Source organism: Notolepis coatsorum, assembly GCF_963971535.1.
Source record: "Notolepis coatsorum genome assembly, chromosome: 7".
Taxonomy (NCBI): domain Eukaryota; kingdom Metazoa; phylum Chordata; class Actinopteri; order Aulopiformes; family Paralepididae; genus Notolepis; species Notolepis coatsorum.
The window spans coordinates 43,633,815-43,654,988 of NC_140171.1; the positions used below are offsets into that span (position 1 = coordinate 43,633,815).

The 21,174-nt window shown below is 42.5% G+C and overlaps 1 protein-coding gene and 1 pseudogene across 2 annotated transcripts; one reads left to right on the forward strand and one right to left on the reverse strand.

Annotated features, from left to right (window-relative positions):
* Positions 1 to 223: 223 nt before the first annotated feature.
* LOC311231950 (retinal cone rhodopsin-sensitive cGMP 3',5'-cyclic phosphodiesterase subunit gamma-like) lies at positions 224 to 562 on the forward strand (annotated as a pseudogene). The gene is made up of 2 exons: positions 224 to 340; positions 445 to 562. The product of its transcript is annotated as a retinal cone rhodopsin-sensitive cGMP 3',5'-cyclic phosphodiesterase subunit gamma-like (transcript).
* Positions 563 to 2,385: 1,823 nt separating this feature from the next.
* LOC311232300 (RNA binding protein fox-1 homolog 2-like) lies at positions 2,386 to 20,930 on the reverse strand. The gene is made up of 10 exons (XM_084319051.1): positions 20,798 to 20,930; positions 20,043 to 20,096; positions 19,769 to 19,861; positions 15,296 to 15,395; positions 14,835 to 14,891; positions 13,782 to 13,920; positions 12,917 to 12,962; positions 8,165 to 8,256; positions 7,584 to 7,677; positions 2,386 to 6,132 (listed from the first exon to the last, which is right to left on the reverse strand). Exons 1-10 carry the CDS (start codon positions 20,804 to 20,806, stop codon positions 6,088 to 6,090), a joined length of 729 nt encoding a protein of 242 aa, XP_084175177.1. The 5' UTR covers positions 20,807 to 20,930; the 3' UTR covers positions 2,386 to 6,087.
* Positions 20,931 to 21,174: the final 244 nt, after the last annotated feature.

Sequence of the window (21,174 nt, forward strand, 5' to 3'; positions counted from 1 at the left end):
TCAACTAATCTGGGGAGATTATCACTCTGGCACAGCCGCACGGACACAGTGGATGCTTCAGGTTTAAGGCTTCTATACAGACAAGAAGGGTAATGAAGTGATGGAATGGGGTGGGGAATATATATATTGACTTTTTTCACTTGAAATATCCTTCTTTCCGAATGACACATCATAGCTAACTCACCAAACATGTTTTCTCTACTTTTCTCAGTAACTAATCGAAATGGCAGACGCAGGTGTTGCACTTGCAACTGCCGCAGACAAGAAGGGCACCTCCCAAATTCAAGCAGAGGAGCACTCGCACCTTCAAGAGCAAGGCCCCCAAGCCTGGCCAGAAGGGGTAGGCTATATGCTCAGTTTAAAAGATAACTTGGCAAACACTCACTAATTAAATATTTTATCCATTCAATTTACATGACTGATACTCTTCTCTTCTCCAATCAGATTCGGGGATGAAATCCCAGGGATGGAGGGTCTTGGCACTGACATCACAGTGATTTGCCCATGGGAAGCCTTTGGTGACATGGAGCTCAGCGACCTGGCAAAATATGGAATCGTTTAAACCCTCTCCCGCTACCTCCCTGCACGCATTTTCCTTAAATCTATTTGTCATCCACCCCCCCCCCCCCCCCCTAATGGACACTGCTACCTCCCAGCACCCATTTTTCTTAATCTACTTCCCCCCACACTCTGGACTGACTTGTTGTTATGCCACATTGCACAAGACACTTCTTTAGTCACATGGGTATGCGGAAACTATGTACACACCCTGCCCACCCATAGTGGCCCCAAAATGACTTGCTTAGCAAAACAATATATACCGGTATATATATAATATATATATGTATGTAAATATAATACTATGGCCCATTTGCTTTGCAGATGTGCAAAAGGGTTTCCTCTCACTCTTCGCTTGGCTTCAGCAGTCCTGAGAGAAGAAATGGACATCTTTTGTATATAAGAGGGTTTGAGGGCCACTGTCATATCAATTTAGGTTTCGCTCCCCTCTCCTGCCTTTTCCTTGTCTTCCCCCTCCCTCCTTGGAGCCATTATATCTGTATACACAGCAGTCTATTTATGTATAGAGATATACAGTATTTTTTTTAACTGTGAAGGTAAATTAGTCTATTCTGTCAATAGAATCGGGAGTCAATGGATATCATATCCATTAATAAACGTTTTCCCAAGAAAGCTTGTTGGTCTTTTGCTATACAATCATATAGTGCCTTGTCAATATAATGTTGATAGTGGACCCCCCCCATCACAACACATCATCTGCGCTTAAATATTACATTGAAATAATTGGGTTCTTAACTCATTGGACGCCACTCACGTATAGTCGGGTTAACTCGCCATTGCTTGACCACCAAACCCGAGAAAAGTCGGGTTTTCTATCGTTATTTCTTTTATTCGATATTCCCATTCATAATCCATCGAGGGAGCCTGTGTTATCATTGGGAATGAGTCTGAGAACGAAAACGTCCAATACCGCCACCTGCCGCCTTGCGGACGGTATTGCACATCCTTGGGAACTCTCTGGCTTGGGCTGTATGTCGATCTAAAAAGTCTGGTCCAGGTTTTCCTTGTTGGGCAGGAGTAGCGTTTATAACGCATGGGTTGAGGATAATCAAGCACTCCCGGTTCATGTTCTTTGGTGGATTATGTTGGCAACACGATCGACATCAATACTTGGAATGGCAATCAGATAATTGGAATATTCTTTTTACAGTACATCCTAGTCAAGGTAAGGGCTATATGGTATCAATCTTGCATTGATCGAAGAATCCCTTCCCTGCGATCCGAACGTATGTGTGTATTAATGTGTGTAAGGTATTCCATTGGTGACGATCAAAGCATAGAAAAATGACCCCCCCCTCACCCTTTCACGCATTCATGATGAAACATAATACCGATAATATAGCGTTGATTTCAGATTGATTGTTGATATATGCGAGAAACGCCACGGTTTCTAGTGAAATGCACTAAACGCTGCATAGCGCGTTTTCTGGGATTACACAGGATTACTCTAAAACTATACTCATATTCACTACAGTATAAAACGGGAATGTATGGATGAATTTTTTTTTCTTTTTCACAAATTGAACGATAGATACTCGATGTCAAATGGGCAATAGTTTTATATCCATTGCTATGATATAAAATATAGTTTGAGCCCTGCAAACACCACCATGTATCCCTATTCTTTAAAGTGGTGGCGTTCTTACCACATGGTAAACAGCAACCTCTAGGCGCTGATTGAGTTAATGTTTGAAGATAAATAAGTCACTTTGATTTAGGCTACTGGCACTATAGGTGAATGAAAAATGACAAGTAAATTTGAGTCAAATCAAATGGAATGCCCAAATGAAAACAAACAACTCTTAATCACAACAAAACATTTTTATATAAAAGTTTTTATATGGACATTCAATAACAAAATAACATAATGGCAGTCAAGAGATACAGACATGACAGGGGGGAGAATTAGTCATTGGAAACCATAGCGACTATGAAGAACGACCACGTAGCTAATATAATACAATGACAAGAAAACCATGACAGGAAACTGAATCTACCCCATTTTCCTTGGGGTGGCCATTTTGTCTGTCAGCATGTTTCTTGGACAAACAGCACTGTGCTCTTCATAATGTTAGCTAGCCTCCTAGAGTTAGCATAAAATGGCTAGCTGCCTATGATTCTCATTGGGGTTCAGTGGTAAAGAAGAATGCAACTGGGTGCTGCTCAAAAGTTGAATCTGAAAGACACAATATCATGCAAAACAATTTTCTAACTTTTACAAGTATCGCTCATGCTGGTTATCCATGCCTTCAGTGGCTCAATAAGTTGTCCATCTTTGTATATTTTGCGTAGCACTTCTCAAGATGAGAACCAGAAATTGGAGGGATTTCAGCATCTTTGGCTAGATTTTCTAAATGTTTCTTGTTTCAAAGCACATTCTATAGTAATATAGATTTATTACAAAGTCAAAGAAAGTAGACTAATGAATTCGACAAAACCCAGCAGCACATTTACCAGCAAAAACAAAAAAACTGAAAACAAAAATGTTGACCTTTTTAACTGTCTCTGATTTGTGAGAAGTGGTAAACATATAGGCAGCAAGCACACAGATTAATAAAAAACGAAATTAAAGGGGGAAAAATGACATTGCAGCATTTTCATCATTGTTTTCTTGGTAGTTAGTTCATGCCCCACAAAAACATTGTCTTTATCAACTATGTTGAAATATTTACTGTTGTACAAGTGACAACACTTTCAGCCATTTTACTGTAAATCTACAACATTAATATGCTTCTAACAATGTGACCACATGGGCCAAACTGAGATTTCAGCATTGAAATGCATGGAGATAAAAAAAAAAATCCATAAAAAAAAGTGAGAGGCTTCAACCCTTGAGAAGTGCCATAGGCCTAGTCATTCATTCTAAAAAAGGCCTAGTCAACTGTAAACTTTGGACATGAAGAAATTACGTGGCCAAAACCGCTTTCGGCCATTCCTATAAATGTTGAAATGAAGTTATATTAAAAGTTCCAACCAGGAAGACTACTTTTCTCTCTTCCTCCCCCTATCTCTCATACACACACGTTTTTCCTCAGGCATTATTAACTCAGGATAAGGTTGAGATTCCCATGCTTTTACAGGAGCCAACCATCATACTCTCTACCCTGCATTTACTAGTCACCATGTTTTGTCTGCTCTGCCGTCACCTCAGTTCCCTGTCATTCTGCACTCTCTCCACCCCACCTCTACCACCGCCGGCGCCAACGGGTGGGACACTTTCTACATTGTGTCACAGGGTTCTCCATCCTATGAAGATGTACCTTTTTCCATAGGGTCTATGCTCAAATGCTTCAATTAAATAATTTAGTTATTTGTAAATTTGATAAAAGTTTTACTTTAATGTATTCAAACCTATAGCCTCTCCGGGATGAAATACGACTTAATCTTGTGCTAGGATACCTGATCACCTTAACAAAACCTTATTATTATTTTTTTTAACAAAAGAAAATGTTATTAAAATAAAACCTGGACCAACCCTGCCCTCTTTTGTTGATGCTCCAATCACAACTGTTGCTTGGAGGATCAAGAAAATATATTTGATAGGTGGATTGACATGAGAGACTGATCTTGGTAGTGTTGTGGAGCTACTCCTAGGGTATCCCCTCTGTCTCGGAACAGGATTTAAAACGGAAAGAATGAAATCAAACTTGCACCTTACTATATAGAAGGACCGGCAACTTGTACAGATAGAAAAATAGAACATGAAATAAAGTAACAAAAAGACAGCAATAGGATTATCAAGAATCATGATAATAATAACCACAATAACAAAGATAATATATTTATACACAAGCAGAAAAATGTGCTTTCTACAAATCTTTGGAACCAAAACAAAAACAAAAAAAGGCAAAAACAACCACATTCGGACGAGTATAAGGATATAGAAATATGCACAATAGTATGGTATTTTGCATTTAAATATTTTTCTATCGACTCATAATTGATGGAATCGCTCTCATTCAATAATTGTTGATAGCATGATCATCTCAACTATAATTACCAACTTAATTCTTTTCAGGAAGACTCATTTTAAGGTTTTGCTTGCTCTATAAAAGACAGAGCAGGTGGGGTAATCCAAATAAATCTCTACATTAAATGCTAAAAAGGAACTATGAAGAATACTTTAACCCAAGGGTTCTGGTAATGATTTAATGGGTGTCGGTATGATTGTATCTAAGCCTATCTCAACTAAGCAATTAAACATTGGCGGTGTACAGTGCAGTGTTGCAGCGTTTGTAGTGTTCAGTGGTGTCGGTTTGGTGACAGTGGAGTGTAGTAAAATGTTGTGCATGTCAAAGGAGCAGGACGGCGATGTGAAACTACATTACAGAATGGTGGCAAGTAGTCGCAATCATAACCTCAAGGTTCACCCTGCCCCTGGAAACAGCCTTTAGCTAAGATGTCTGTGCACTAAAAGACCCCCAAAAAACAGCAACGTGAATGCTGTATATAGTTGGGTCAAATAAAATGATGGTAATATAAGATGTTCATCATAATAATAATAATAATAATAATAATAATAATAATAATAATAATAATAATAATAATAATAATAATAATAATAATTTGGTAACTTTTTTTTCCTCTAAACTAATTTCTTTGCATATTGTAATAATTTAAGATTAAAGGTTCACCATTTCCACAGACTATGAAAACTTGAGGTAAGGTACAGCTATGATAACCCTCCCTCCTTCGGTTTTCTGGAGTAATTTCTAGTTATGATTCATTGCACCATCTTTCCAAGCCACCAAACTTCACAGCCTCACTCTCTCTCAGAACGCAGCGAGTTCACTACCATGAACGCAGGATCTCCCGTCCCCCTCTCTCTATCCTCTACCCATCCAAGAGGAAACTATAAAATCCTCCAGTGGATGTTTTCCCCCATTTAACAGGTAGTGACTGGTCATTCTGGTCCAAAAAAAACACGCTTTTGGTGCCATTTTGATACACCTTTCCTCCTCCCTCCCTGGCCATTAGTGTTGTTGACAGAAAGAAAGTCACAGTTCCTCCATTACTCATCTCCCTCCGTTTTCTTTGTATCTTGCGCGTGCGCAAGTCACATACTGTTGCACTCTGCTCGCTCTTTTACATGGGTGAGGGGCTGTTTCAATGTTAGTTATCCATGCACAGGTTGCAGGCTGTGGAAGAACGTCTGAGCTCCATTCCGTGTCTTGTGCTGCTGAGTGTTGAGGAAATAACAGGGATGGGGACTATAATACAGCCGTGCAGTAGATTAGGTGGCCGTTTTTTTTTCTTTTCTTTTTTATCAGTATTTTTTTTTTTCTATATTGAGGCCATCCATCAGTCTTTAAAACAGCATTCCTTTATTTTGTAGAAGCGTATATAAGAAAAAGTAGAACTGCTCTGGGGTGGGATCTGAAATATCTCGGTTGCAGTAGACTCTATACTCCGAAAAAACAGGCTGCAGTCCACCTCCAGGGCAACAGAGGGAGCTCTTTCAGAGTGTTTCAATGGAAGAAAGAGGAGCTCCTTGGAAATGTAGTGTCTTTAGTATGGGGCAAATCTACTGTAGCCTCCCCTGTACAGTGCGGCCTGGGGAAGAGAAGAGGACAAATGGTAATGAGGTCAAATCATTCATATCGCGAAAGAAATTCATCATCTGGAATGCTGTCCCATATCTATATCTCACAATATCTGTTCATGTATAAAAATAAAATCACAGTATATCAAAAAGCAGGGTAGCCGGACCAGCACTCTCAGTTTCAATGTTTTTAATGGCAGTCTGAATGGATAGCAGACATGTTTCGGACAATGTCCGGACATTGGACATTGTCCGAAACATGTCTGCTATCCATTCAGGCTGCCATTAAAAACATTGAAACTGAGAGTGCTGGTCCGGCTACCCTGCTTTTTGATATACTGAACTTTATGGGATTGCAGCACCCAGTGTGAGAACTTGTGAGCGCGGTCTAACTTGACTATAAAAATAAAATCACAACATAAGTAATCCAGGGGGCGGCTATGTGGTGTAGTGGGCAAGGCGCTCGCCATCAACGCTGGAGATGCTGGGTTCGAATCCACCTCTCGGCGTTGCTATCAGCTTGGCTGGTCGTTCATACTAACACAATTGGCAGTGTTAGGGGTGGGAAAGCTGATGGGTGGGTCCTGGGCGTTGTGGACAGCGACCCCTACAGTTCGGTCGGGGCGCCTGCACAGCGAGGGTAGGATCTGGAGGGAGGTAGTGTGACCTTCCACACGTTACACTCTCCCGGTGAGAATCTGCGCTGCCAGGCTGGCTGCCGGCTGGCTGCACATGCGTCGGAGGATAGCATGTGACAGTCTCCGGCCTCCCGGACCAACAGTAGGGGGGAGTGCGCAACAACCAGGAAGGGGGTTGGGAATTGGCATAACGACTAACAGTGGGATGGGAGAAAAATCGGAAAAAAGGAGGGGGAAAAAGATAATAAACAAAATTAAATAAATAAAAAAAACATAAGTAATCCAGTTGCTGTTTATCGCATTGATAATGTAAAGTGTGATATCGAACCGAAACTCCCCTCAAATACTTAAGATCTCATTTTGAGAGGATTTTCAGTTAATATGTGGCTGCTATAACAATATCACAATACCATCGCAATCCGGCTCTACAGGTGACAATGCTTTGAATGCGTCATATACTCAGCTTCTTCCCGTCAGCAGCTCGCCTGGTAAACGAGTCAGGTGTCCCCCAGCTCCACCCCCCCCCCCCCCACACCCTCTATGGCGAGCTTGCTAGGGCTGGACTTTTGGACTTTGAACTTTGTGCGGCACTGTATACATGTCCCCAACCACTGCACTTTATTGTCTTATCGTTGTCTCACTGTTCTGTCCTGTTTTGCACTTTATTATTATTTATTATTATGTTGTTCTTATTTGTGAAAAAAAGTTATGCACTGAAATGTCATATCACGTTCCATTTGTGTATACAATATGGTGAATAAAGTCATCTGAATCTGAATCTGAATGGGAGGCCTATTCACACCATGCTCTATGTAGGAACTCACCATGGCTCCAACACCGTAGGCAGCAGCTGTAGCCGGGTTCAGGGCGGCGTGGAGCCCGGCGTGGTAGGGGTCTGCGGTGTACACCCTTCCATAGCTACGGGGAGAACACATCAGTATGTCAAGTAAAACATCCACCGTGATGCTAATTAGCACAGGACAAACACTAAACAATCTGATCAAAAGGGCACCCTGGAGGAAAGGGATGAGGTCCAAACTCATCCCCAACGTGAATAACGGCCAACCTTTTCCCTATTCGTCACGGGGCGAGTTGAACAAATCTTTCTTTATGATATCATCATTTCTACTAATAAATATTAAGGAAGACGGAATGTTCCGTTTGTGCATAAGGTGTGCGACGTGACGCCATGCCCCGCGATCATGATTGAGCTTTTGATGATCCATAATGTTTATTCTTTTTTTGTCTCATCCGACATCATCCGCGCAAACTCTGGACATCTGTCTCATACTGTAGACGTCTGTGTGTGGAGTGCTGTTCTCTACCCGGCCCACCGGAGCGCATCCGCGGGCCTGTGAGGCGTCCTGTGAGGCGTCCTGTGAGGCGCCCTGCTCTGCCCACTCACCTGTCACTGTAAGCTGCTGCTGCAGCTGCTGCCGCCGCAGAGGGAGCCGCTACGGCGGTCGGCTGGGCGTAACGATATGCTGCATAGCCACCCTGATGGAGAGAGAGAGAGAGAGGGGGGGTGGAGGAGAGAGAGAGGTGGAGGTGAGAGAGAAAGAGAGAGATGTGGAGGGAGAGAGAGAGAGAGAGAGAGAGAGAGAGAGAGAGAGAGAGAGAGAGAGAGAGAGAGAGAGAGAGAGAGAGAGAGAGAAGAAAGGAGGATGTAGGAGGAGAGAGATACAACAGTGGGATATGTTGAGGGGAGGAAGAGGAGGAGGAAGAGAGAGAGAATTGTTGTCAGTAACATGGATCCTGTCCCTCATACCAACAGCACCCCCCCCCCCCCCCCCCCCCATAGAAGTCAGACTGGTAGTGAATCTAAAGGGTTACAGTGAGAGACTCCGCAGAGGAGAGAGAGCTAGAGATTAACAAGCAGGCTGTCAGCAACAACACAGGCTAATCTGGTGCAGTACAGCATTCACAAGGGATGTCGCTCAGGCTCTGTGTGGATCTCTCCTTCCATGACAAACACAGCTGGACTGGAATCGTTCTTTTTAAAGATCCTGCTGTACTTTGCCTGTTATAATGCACTGTGGTCCAAAAAGGTACACGTATGCTATCGTTCCCCAATTAAGTTAGTGGACTTGATTGACATGGAGGAAGAGAGACCTACAGAGACATGGGGGGGGGGGGGGGGAATATAGTGTTCATAACCATAGCTGGAGCCCCCCCATTCCCCTATCAAAAACACACAGTTAAAGAGGGGGGGAGGGGAGGGGTGGCAAGATGATTGTGTCATTATTTATGTTTGATGGACAGCTGATGAACAGACAAGACACGTACTACAGGTGTAAGGGAAAGAAATATAGTCAGCCAATCCGATTAAAGGAGGGACACACACACTCGCATGGCCAGCGACCAATCACTGACAGACAACAGCATGCATTCCCAAACTCAGAATGAACACGGTGTATTAAAGGCCAAACATCCCTACGGATCACCCCCCCCCCCACTGCATTCTACCCTATGACATCATTCATGGCCGCCAAGGCCCCGCATTCAGGGACGCACACTTGCTGCTATGGGAAGGAGGGAAGGAGGTATAGGAGGGAGGGAGGGAGGGAGGAAGGAAGGAAGGAAGGAAGGAAGGAAGGAAGGAAGGAAGGAAGGAAGGAAGGAAGGAAGGAAGGAAGAAAGGAAGGAAGGAAGGAAGGAAGGAAGGAAGGAAGGAAGGAAGGAAGGAAGGAAGGAAGGAAGGAAGGAAGGAAGGAAGGAAGGAAGGAAGGAGCAGAAGATGTGGACCAGGAAAGGAAGGGTACGGAGGGAGAGATGTGAAGGATGTGGGTGATAGAAAGCAGATAAGACACGGGTGTGAATTGCTTCATCATGGTGGGGGAACTCCAATGGAGAGGAAGGGGCGAACCAAAACAAGAACGGAATGACTTTCAGATGTTGTTGATGGAAGGACAGGGGAAGAGGGGAATGGAAGGAGGGGAAGGGAATGTTGTGAAAGAAGGGAGTATACAGGAGGGAGGAGAGGGGAGAAGGGGAGGGAATGTGGGGGCAGGGGGTGGATTGGGGGGGGGGGGGGGGGTGTAAGGCTTGTAAGTATGTCAGCATGCCGACACTGATTCAGTTAGCATGCCACAGGTGAAATAGGTACAGGGAGATTCCGGGAAGGGGTATGAATTGACCACTGGAAGTACATAAATATTAATGGACTGTCCTGCATTATGTTTTATTACAATGCCCCCAAGCCTTACTGTCTTCAGTTTTTCAACGTGCCAGATCAGCCATAATATATCATATGTAAACCATGACATCTGAAATGGTATTCATGGTGAAAATAAACCGGTGACCGGAGAACCCCAGTTTGTCAAAGAGTCCTGGTATTAAGTTAAGTTAGGTATGGGGTAGGTAGGCCTATACCCTGTTTTTAACTTGGCCACTTCCCTTTTAAAATACATTTTGAGATTATTTCCCAATTTACTAAAAGGTCTGCCATGTCTCCTATCCCATTAAAAGGAACACGCCAACATTATGGGAAATGTGATTACCGTCTTCTCCAGAGTCAGACAAGAAGATAAGATACTAATTTCCTTTCTATACGTTCAATAGAAAGCTATCCACTTTCATTCTATTGTGCTAAGCTAGGCTAGCTTGCAGCCGGATAGCTTTCTACTGAACGCACAGAGGAAATTGGTATCCATCTTCTTGTCTGACTATGGAGAAGACGGTAAGCGCATATCCCATAATGTCTGTGTGTTCGTTTAACACCAGAAATGTATAAATATTTACTTTGTTTGTTTTAATCTATCAGGTCAGTCTGACAAGACATGTTGAGCATGAGACCCTGTGTAGCAGTTTTTTTTATTTTATTTTTTATATCAGGCCCCTCTTACATTGGGCCAAACTGTGACACAAATAGGTATTTATTTGCACAATGAGCGAACGTTACTAACTTTACAAAGACTGAACTCGTTGTGCAGATATGTATTAAGACTGAACTCGTTGTGCAGATATGTCAACTGTAGGGTAGACGATTTGGTCAAAAGGAAGGTCATATCACACATCTATAAACAACTAAAAGAGGAACCAATAGTATGGACATTACAGAGAAATGGGAATTGTAGATGAACACTATCATTTCAGACGAAGAAAACATGTCGAAATGGACATAAATGAGCTATAATTAACGAATTAACTAATAGTGCAGCATGGAGGGAGTTTGAATGGAAGGTCAAGATGTGATCTCAGAACACCTCTCACCATATCAAAATTCAGCTATGTTTCTAACCTGTGGCTTGATCGGAGACCACACATATATTTTGGGATTGCCCAAAAGTATCAAAATATTGGCTAAATATACAAAAGGAAATGAAAATAAATCATGGGTGGGGCTAGATTTACCCCTTGACCCAACCAACTTCATAATAGGATTACCACCTGAAGATGTGGGTGATACAAACCAGATGCATGTATTAAGAGCCCTTCTCTTGATAAGCCAATAAGATGATTACATTCTCCTGGCTGAAGCAACAGTCTAAACCAATGGAGGGGAATGGCTTTAAGTGTTTACTATGTGGAGACCATAACTGACTTCACCTGAATTCTCATGGGAGGAAGAACTGGGTGAGGAAAAATTGGATGAACTATTGGAAGAGGCACTTGAAAGGGTTTACGCCTCTTCTTTTTGCACTTGTCACAGTTTCATCCAATGTAAACTCATATGGCCTATTAGAGCAAAGCAAGACTAAATCTACACATATCTAACTGTGTGAGGTGTAACCAGTCTCCTGCAAACCATGCATCACATGTTCCCTGAAAGACTTTAATAACACTTTCGGAAATAACTTGTACACAGATCGAATGCATTATTTGGGGTTTCCACGCCCACATTACGATTGGCCAAAATGAACCCCTTTCTTTTCTCATGTTGTTATGTTAGTTACATATCCCTGCAGTTCCACTTGGTATGTGTGTCTAAGATGTTGAGGACTGTATTGGCACATTTAGTTGACCTGTAAATAATGGTATGATATGGTATTTTATTTATTTATAACATTTTTGTTTGTTCTCCGTCATGCCCCCTATTTTGTTGTATTGTTGTTTGCGATATTGTTTTATAATCTCACTAAATAATTTATCAACGCAGTCATTGTAGAAAATTATATACAATTTAATTAAATAAACAAAATGGAATATTTGACTCATGGGGACACTATTTCCTTCACTGGCTCACTGTTTCTCAAGCACCCCTTTATTTAATTTCCACCGCAAAGCTCCAACTCACTCCACTGCAGACATTTTCGTAAAATAGAATTTCCATATTGAATATTTGTTCAATCTGGTTTTTATGCAGGTTTTTTTTTCCCGTTTTTTTTTCTCTCCCCCTTCCGCAACTCCGCCCATGTCAGATTCCAGTGAGTTAGTAAGAGAAAATACAGAGAAGGCATTTCAATCTCAGATGGTCAAAAACAATGTCTAGCAGCACAGTCATTGTGAGACGAGGAGGAGGAGGAGGAGGAAGAGGATGCACACTAAGCTCTCACAGAGGGAGTCAACCCTACCTGGGCCAATCTGCCACTAATGTCCTGAAACACTAGTCTACAGAGAGAACAGAAACAGCTATTGTCAACCTGGTCACACATACATACATACATACATACATACATACATACATACATACATACATACACACACACACACACACACACACACACACACACACACACACACACACACCAGCAAACACATTCACAAATCACATCGGTACACGCTTGCACACGGATACAAACCATGCATAGAGCGGTCCATTCATGAATGCAGAGACGTTTGATCAAAGTGTCTGTGCAGCTAGGCTGTTTTGAGTGCTCCTAATTCCAAATGTCGTGCACATACCTATGCCCATCTGGAGCAAACAATGCCATTCTGTATGTGTATGCGAAAAGTAATAATCGGAATTAATTTGTGAAAAAAATTTATTGCCATCCTTGATTTGTTTGTTTATGGAGAACGAATGTCGAGGGTCTTTCTGGCGTGAAGGTTTACTGAAACGCCCACGACTAGGCGGCTCTATGGGTTTGTTCCGTGCGCCAACACGCCATCACACACTTGAAAAACACTTGCAGACAGGAGGGAAAAAGGGAGGGAATGAGTGAGAGAGAGAAGAGGAGGGAGAGAGAGCTATACGGGGAGAGAGTGGTATACTTACATAGAGATCAGCTGCACCATAAAAGCCATCCTGATAGGCCATCACACTGAGAGAGAGAGAGAGAGAGAGAGAGAGAGAGAGAGAGAGAGAGAAAGTGGAAAGAAAAGGAAAAACGGAGGGAGAAAGAAGGGAGGTGGTGGGAAGTGGGAGGTGGGAAGGAAGAAAAAAAGAAAGAAAAGGGGAGCGATACGCCACCGTGTGGTGGTTGAAGGGAAGGGCAGGGTGGAGGGTTGAGGGATGGGAGGAGAAGGGTGCCAAAGAGATTAATACACACCGTGCAACATGCAATGCAAAATACCACCTCATTGGTCATATATATATATAGTGTTTAGAATAGAATAGAAATACTTTTATTATCCCGAGGGAAATTTGACACTGCAAATCGCTCACATTAAACATTTAGACAGAACGTGCTCTAGTCTAGAACATGCTCGTAGTCATTTTATTTCCTCTGCCAGTAACAAACATACATTGTAATTGTAACACTAGAGCACCAAATTAGTTTCTAATAGTGTATCCGTTAAAGCTTTTCATTACACTTTTTGGAGGTACAGGGAGATGGTATTTCAGTTAAGCTCACAATCAATGACATTAATTCAATAAAAACATGTATTAACTCACACAGCATGCACAATTCTCCAGTACTCCTTTTATATTATAAGTGAAGACATGCATTTAAATGAATGTAGGATATTTGTTTGTATTTGTTTTCTTGTCTGTGTGTTTGTGTATGAGAGAAAGAGAGAGGTGTGTGTGTGTGTGTGTGTGTGTGTGTGTGTGTGTGTGTGTGTGTGTGTGTGTGTGTGTGTGTGTGTGTGTGTGTGTGTGTGTGTGTGTGTGTGTGTGTGTGTGTGTGTGAACTTACCCAGGGTAGGTGGGGATGGCTTGCTGAGGCATAGCTGCCCTGATAGCACTGTACACCGGCCGGCCTCGACCCCGGAGGTGAGCACCCCGAAAGGTCGCTGCAGTGGAGACAGCTGCAGCAGGATATGGAAACCCTGGGACTGAGAGAGAGAGAGAGAGAGAGAGAGAGAGAGAGAGAGAGAGAGAGAGAGAGAGAGAGAGAGAGAGAGAGAGAGAGACAGAGAGACAGAGAGACAGAGAGAGAGAGACAGAGACTATCAGAAACATTTGGTATTGAAAGGTTGTAGTATTGATTGTGGTGAATATTGATTATTGTAAATGGGAATGGATGTTCCTGCATCAGCAGAAAAAATACATACATTTAGGTTATTTTAATTTATTTAATTCAAAGTGGATTCATCCCAACGCTGACAGAAGGTTTTACAAACTAGAGAATAACTGACCATCTCCTCTGTGGTCTAAGGTTTTTAAAACTAGAGAATAACTGACCATCTCCTCTGTGGTCTAAGGTTTTTAAAACTAGAGGATAACTGACCATCTCCTCTGTGGTCTAAGGTTTTTAAAACTAGAGAATAACTGACCATCTCCTCTGTGGTCTAAGGTTTTTAAAACTAGAGGATAACTGACCATCTCCTCTGTGGTCTAAGGTTTTTAAAACTAGAGAATAACTGACCATCTCCTCTGTGGTCTAAGGTTTTTAAAACTAGAGAATAACTGACCATCTCCTCAGTGGTCTACAGTAACTTCAACCAGCATGTGGACTGCAGATGTTAAAGGTTCAGCTTTAACATCAGTAAATGGTAGGATAAATGCCCTCCTGCTCCACTCAGTATGTGGTAGAACCTCCACCTTTCAAGCCGACTCTAGTCTCTGCTGGCAGACACACACAACTTGTGCAGACAAACATTACGGATATGGTAATAGTACTCGCTGTGACGTCAGCACATGATGCACATCCATTTTATTTTTGTGAAAAATGAAATAAATAAGAATTATCACGTAACTCTGGTCTACAGGTATCCAGTGTGAGTGTGAAAGCAGGCGTGTGTCCTACCTGTATAGAGCTCTGGGCTGTACATGCCTCCAACCATTGGACTCAACTTCCATCCAGCTGTAGGTAACAGAACAAAATCCAATTCCCAGTTTAGCATCAACAAACAAGCTAAGCAAAAAATATACTTTCCCCCCAAAACCTAAATTAGGGTATATCAAGGGTATATTTGTATACATTCTTTGGAAGAAAATAAGCTTTTTAGTGTATTATAGTAATATAGTGTTTTATTTCAATGTTTGTGAACATTACCACAAACACAGACGCCAAATATGAATAGTCCATATACATATTGTTTAGCATTAGTCCTTGTATCCAGAGAATTCAAACATCATGTTGTTGTTTTTGCTGGTGGTGCTCCCCCTTTGTTTACATTTAGATTACAGATTGGAGCTTTAATATTCACTAGAGCGTGAAATGGCATGTGATTAGAAATGGTTATAAATGAGAAAAGCGCTACGTACATAATGCATTAGCGTAGGGTATCGTGGCCAACCCTTCTCCGTTAGAGTACGGGGTGGTCATCTTCTTGTTCGTCATCACCCTGGCTGTGGCATTGTTGACCTAGGTACCACAGAATGGTAAGCTCAATACAATCAACGGATAACCATGTACCGGCAGTATATACCAGATGCTTCCCATGTATGAGACACCTTAAGCAAATCTTAACCGAATCCACACAATACAGACATATACAGATAACATAATTATCCGTTTGTGTCATATGTTCCCAAGGAACATGCCAACTTTATGGGAAATGCACTTAGTCTTTTCCAGTCAGCCAAGAAGATAGATACCAATTTCCTTTCTGTGCGTTCAGTAGAAAACGATCTGCCTTGCAAGCTATCTTAGCTTAGCACAAATTAATGGAAGCTGATCCATATCCACTTCCATTCATTTGTGTTAAGCTAGAATAGTTTACAGTCGGATAGCTTTCTACTGAGCGCACAGAGAGGAACTTGGTATCTATCTTCTTGGCTGACTCAGGAGAAAGTGCATTTCCCAAAAGGTTGGCGCATTCCTTTAGACTAACTAGGCAATGTATATACTGTACATAATCAACTCTTGTTTTTTTATGAACATCTGTGACATAACTGATGTGTCAAAGCAATTTGAAAACAATCTGTGGGTGTCTACTGAAGTGGTTCATCGTACTGACGAGTGGGTAATGGTATTTGGTATTTAATGCATGCGCTCTTCTTTTGAAGGAGAAAGACACTGGAAAAAAAACGAAGATCCCAGTGATGAGTAGTCAGGCAGTTTTTGCACGCATACAATTTAACCATTGACACACAGAACAAAAACAACAAACAAACAAACAAACAAAACAAACAAAAAATTATAAAAACATTTCAGATCGAAGGCATTCAAAAAATAAATCCAAGACCATTTGCTACCTTCAAAAAAAAAAGAGGGAAAAGAAGAGGGTGAAGTAAAGCAGCGAGATTCATCATCAAGTTGAACACGATGCAAAAAACATCAATCGAAAGAGTTCACAAATTACACACAGCCAATCAGGAGCGCATCGCATGACCAGAGGTGAGCAAAAACTAGCCAATCAGCAAGCATCAGATGCAGCGAAAGAGAACCGATCAAAACCGGTTTGCAGCCCTCCCAATCAAATACACGTCATACAGAAAGAGGGGGAGAGAAGAGAGAGAGAAAGAAAACGAGACCAAAAGAGAGAGGGATGCAGGAGGAAAGAGCCAGTCCACATAAAAAGACAAGGGGAACACATACATGATGGAGAGAGAGAGAGAGAGAGAGAGAGAGAGAGAGAGAGAGAGAGAGAGAGAGAGAGAGAGAGAGAGAGAGAGAGAGAGAGAGAGAGAGAGAGAGAACAATCTATCCACATGTGCAATTTGGCCAATGAACAAACAAAAATGAACATCAAGATGCAGGACAATCACACAGAATACATCTGACCATCTGCCTGCCGCTGATCTCATTATACATGAGGAGGAATGGAGAGATGGATGAATGAGTAAGAATGAAGAGAGAGAGAAAGGGAGAGAAGAGTCGAGAGATGAACAGAGATGGATGGGGGATGCAAACATCATTCCTCAAAAAAAAAAAAAAATCAAACCACAGCTGTGAAACACTGCCAGACATTCCAGATCAGTGCCTGATGCTATAAAGACCTATGGAAGCACACAACCACTAACACACCATCCATAACCAAAACAAGGACACCTCTTCAAATCAAAAGAAGAAAGTCCGCCCATATTTGAGCTAATTGTGCAAATCCTAAAGTTGATAGATGTGGCTATTTTCACAATAAGTGTCCTGCTTTGCTCTCCAAAGACTAAGAAGTATGTTCAGAATATTAGAGTGCATGAGATCTTAAGTGCAGCATGATGAATCATCTTTGAGACACGTACTGCTACTTAAACGACGGTCCATATAGTTGTTTGTACTTTTGAAAGTTCAGACGCTTGTCTCTGGTCTAGAGTCTGGAGAGAGTGGTAGAAATATCACCATCCTGCAACACTACAGAAAGACAAAGCTATAAGCCCTCTCTAGGAAGCTAACATAGCACTCATGCTCTAGCATGCCATCCCACTACAGTGTAGAAATGCAGCTACCAATGAATACATAACACAGAGAGATGACATAGTACTAATATGACGTCATACAGATGACGAGAAAGAGTCAACCATGCAGGATTCAGCTTTGGAATTATATGCTTAATGCAGTTAGAGAGGTGATTGGGATGAGTGCATAAGAAGTGGTAGTAAGATAGATGCTGTACATTCAGTTATAGAAGTGGCCATAATAATAATAATAATAATGCCATGCGGTCAATGGCTAATCTCGTAATCAACGTCTCATTCGCCACCTCCCCAATCAATCACAGGATTAGCCAATCAGATCCTTTCAATCAATCAAGCCCCCTACAGTCAAGGAGTCCTTAATTTGTGTGTTGGATGCATTTGTATCTTATTTGGGGCGGATGGGGTGGGGTGGGGAAGGGGTCATTCAAAGATGATGCCATGTGTACACAACTTACCATTGCTGTGGAAACGGCGTGAGGACACGCGAGCGGTTACCGTGGAGACTGACAACAACAACAACAACATACAAAAATCATCAGGGAAATAGAGAAAATATATATAACAAAAAAAAAGATAAACAAAAAAAAACAAAATCAAACAAACTATAAATAAATAAAAACGAGGTAATGAAAAGCAACCCCCACCCTGAGGCAGAGAGGAAGTGGTGTGGGGGGGTCACGTGTCAAAGGTCACATACGAGTAACGGCCATTTAACAACAACCTCGCCTCTACAGTTTAAAAACCACTTCATACAGAATCACATGGGGAGAGCGAGTAAAAGAACAAACAGAAGGAGACAGAAAATGTCAATACATTTAAAAAGGGAGTCTAACTTTGAGAGGAGACACTATCCGTCATTACCTTAAGATTATAGTCAAATCATTTAAAACGTCAAACATTAACCCCTCCGAATATTCTATAGGGAGTATATGAGAGGACAGGGAGATGAGAAGAGAGAGAAGAGATAGACAGACACGCCCGGGTGCTTCCACAGATGCGGGTGCATGAGGGAGAGACAAACAGGGGGAGAGACAAGACAGACAGACAGACAAACAGACTGGCATGGAGAGAAAGAATGGAGATAGAGAGAGATGGAGCAGAACTGAAAAGAAAGGAGAGGGAGACAACAACCATCAGCATCGCCTTCACTCTCTCTCTTCCTCCCTCCACAAGGATCCACCTGCACACGTGTGCCACGCCCACCACGCAGACAGAGAACATCCGAGACCATGCAGGAGCCAAGGAGCAAAACAGGTAAAGAAAGAAAGAAAAGAAAGAAAAACAGCACGATTCCAAATCAAGAGCCATTAGCCAATGGCAAAGCAGTGTGGAGTGTTTTATTAGCCAATGGCAAAGCGTGGAGTGTTTTATTTTCAAGGCCAGTTGTAGTTTGTAGTCTGAGGTCATGCGGACAACGTGGAGAAAGAAACAACACAACAAAATGCAGGTCCATCAAGTTTTGTGTTCTTTTTGGGAGAGGAGGATGCAAGTGATTTAAGTGTACGTGTGTGAATAATAAAAATGTTTATCCATCCATATAACACGCCCAAAATTAACACACTCTATTAATAAGCATACTTTTTTTTTAAAGACAGAAAAAATCACACATTTTGGCACACTTCCAGGGCAGTCTCATTCACAAACCTGTCCCCTGGAGACACTCGTCATGCACTCGGTCCCTGAACACATCAAGCATACAGGTCTAGCCAAAGGAAAATTCTTAGTATTAAGTATTTTCTTAGTATTAATTGAAAGAGCTAAACCCAAGACAACATCTGGCCTACATCTTATGAACCATCCATGCAAAAGAGCCTCTTCACAAACGCCGGCAAGCATGGTTTGTCAGAAGAAAATAAGAAAGAGGCTAATATTGCCCATCAACCATGAACACAACCATGAACCAAAATGGCCACTCAACATGATCATGGAAGAAGTGGTGATGCTGGTGATGGAAAGGGTGCAGAAGAAAGAAAAAAAAAGATCCTACATGCTGTGACATAAGCAGATACCGCTGGCAACCGTGCCTTCTGATTGGCCATGCCCATTGTGTAGCCACACCACCCAGCATGCTTTGCAAACCAGACCCACGGAGCTGAAGATCAAGGTGCAATGGACAGCCCACAACAACAAAAACAACAAAAACAACATGAATATAAACATCAACAAGGAGTGGCATCCAACCAGACATCTGTGTGTGGTACCACTGCACCATGCAGTAGTGAAGCCGGCGGAGGGGTTAGACTCAAAACACATACAGCCGCCGTGGAGCCTTCTCTCAGCCAGAACCAACCGGAACAAACCGGCTCCCATTCTCACTGTTGAACATGGAGGGAAACAGAGGAAAATGGCCACCGTTTTTAGAAGGTGAGGATGGTGAATTACCTCGATCTTACGTCCCTCCACCAGAGTGCCGTGAAGCTTCTCTCTGGCCCTCTCCGCATCGATGCTCGTCTCGAACGTGACAAACCCAAAGCCCTGGGCATTGAAGAAAGATGGAAACGGGGGAAGAGAAGGGAGAGTGGAATGAGGTTGAAAATAACCAAAAAGATAAGGTCTGACTTTTGCAGTGATGCACATTTTATTTGGAATTTGATATATTTTACAGATAAATATACTGTTTACAATATAAATTGGGAGTATTGTAAACGCTTCCTACCTTGGATCCCCTCTCGTTGAAAATGATCTCAACATCAAGGATTTTCCCATGTTGCTGTGAAGACAAAAGAAAGTAAATAAGTTCCAAGCGAGCACATGCTATATCGTATCTCACCACAAGGTGTCAGTCTTGTACAGTCAAAAGGAAATGGCAACGATCCAACACTGTTGTTCTTTTCCTACACCATGTCTTCCCTGCCTCTGCACTTTTCACTGCACCACAAAAAAGGGGCATTCCTCTCAAAAATAAAATGGTGCAGTCCAATTAGACAAGCTTGCAATCGTGCGCCTATTAAAAGCATCCAGTCCGTTGACCTCACCACCAGGCACGTTGAAACTGTTCAAACAACCCTCCGCCTACAAGCAAATCGTTGGTCATGAAGGCAAAACAGGAGTAACATGTGATTTCCCTGGCGCACACCTCCCCCATTTTGATTGTGATTCGTGGCTTTGTGGCTCAATTTCTGAAACTGCAAGCTTTGCTTTACTCATGAGTGCTTTCAGAAAACCAAGGTTTTTCTGAAAGCACTCACAAGTCAAGCAAATTTTGCAGTCTCAAAAATGTATGTATGGTTTTCACTAGAGGGCACCTCTACGTCATTTTGACAATGAGCCGTTTTAACCCTATAATCTGAGCGAGTGCTACACCTGTGTGTGGATGTGAAGGTGAGTGGAGACACAGGCTTGACTGTCTGTCTGTCTGTCTGCTGTCTGTCTGTCTGTCTGTCTGTCTGTCTGTCTGTCTGTCTGTCTCACCCCGAACATCTGCCGTAGATCGGGGTCTCGGAAGCGGAAGGGGATGTTGGAGACGTGGAGACGTTTGGGGGTCCCCTTGTCCGAGTCGTCACTGACGTTCCCCCCGACGCCGCCTCCAATCGAAACCACCAGCGCCTGGCACTCGATCTGGGAGGAGCCGTCAGACTGATGGGAAGGGAGGGACAGGAGAGGGACGTGAACCGGGAGGGAGGGGTAGAGAGCGAGGTGTGGAGAGAGAGAGAGAAAATAGAGAGGCGGGAGGGAGGGAGAGACAGAGAAAATGGAGGGAGAGAGAGAGGGGGGAGAGGGATGGAAAGAGAGGAGACAGGGCGAGAGAAAGATGGCCAAATAAAGGCAGAAGGAATGAGAAGGAGGTG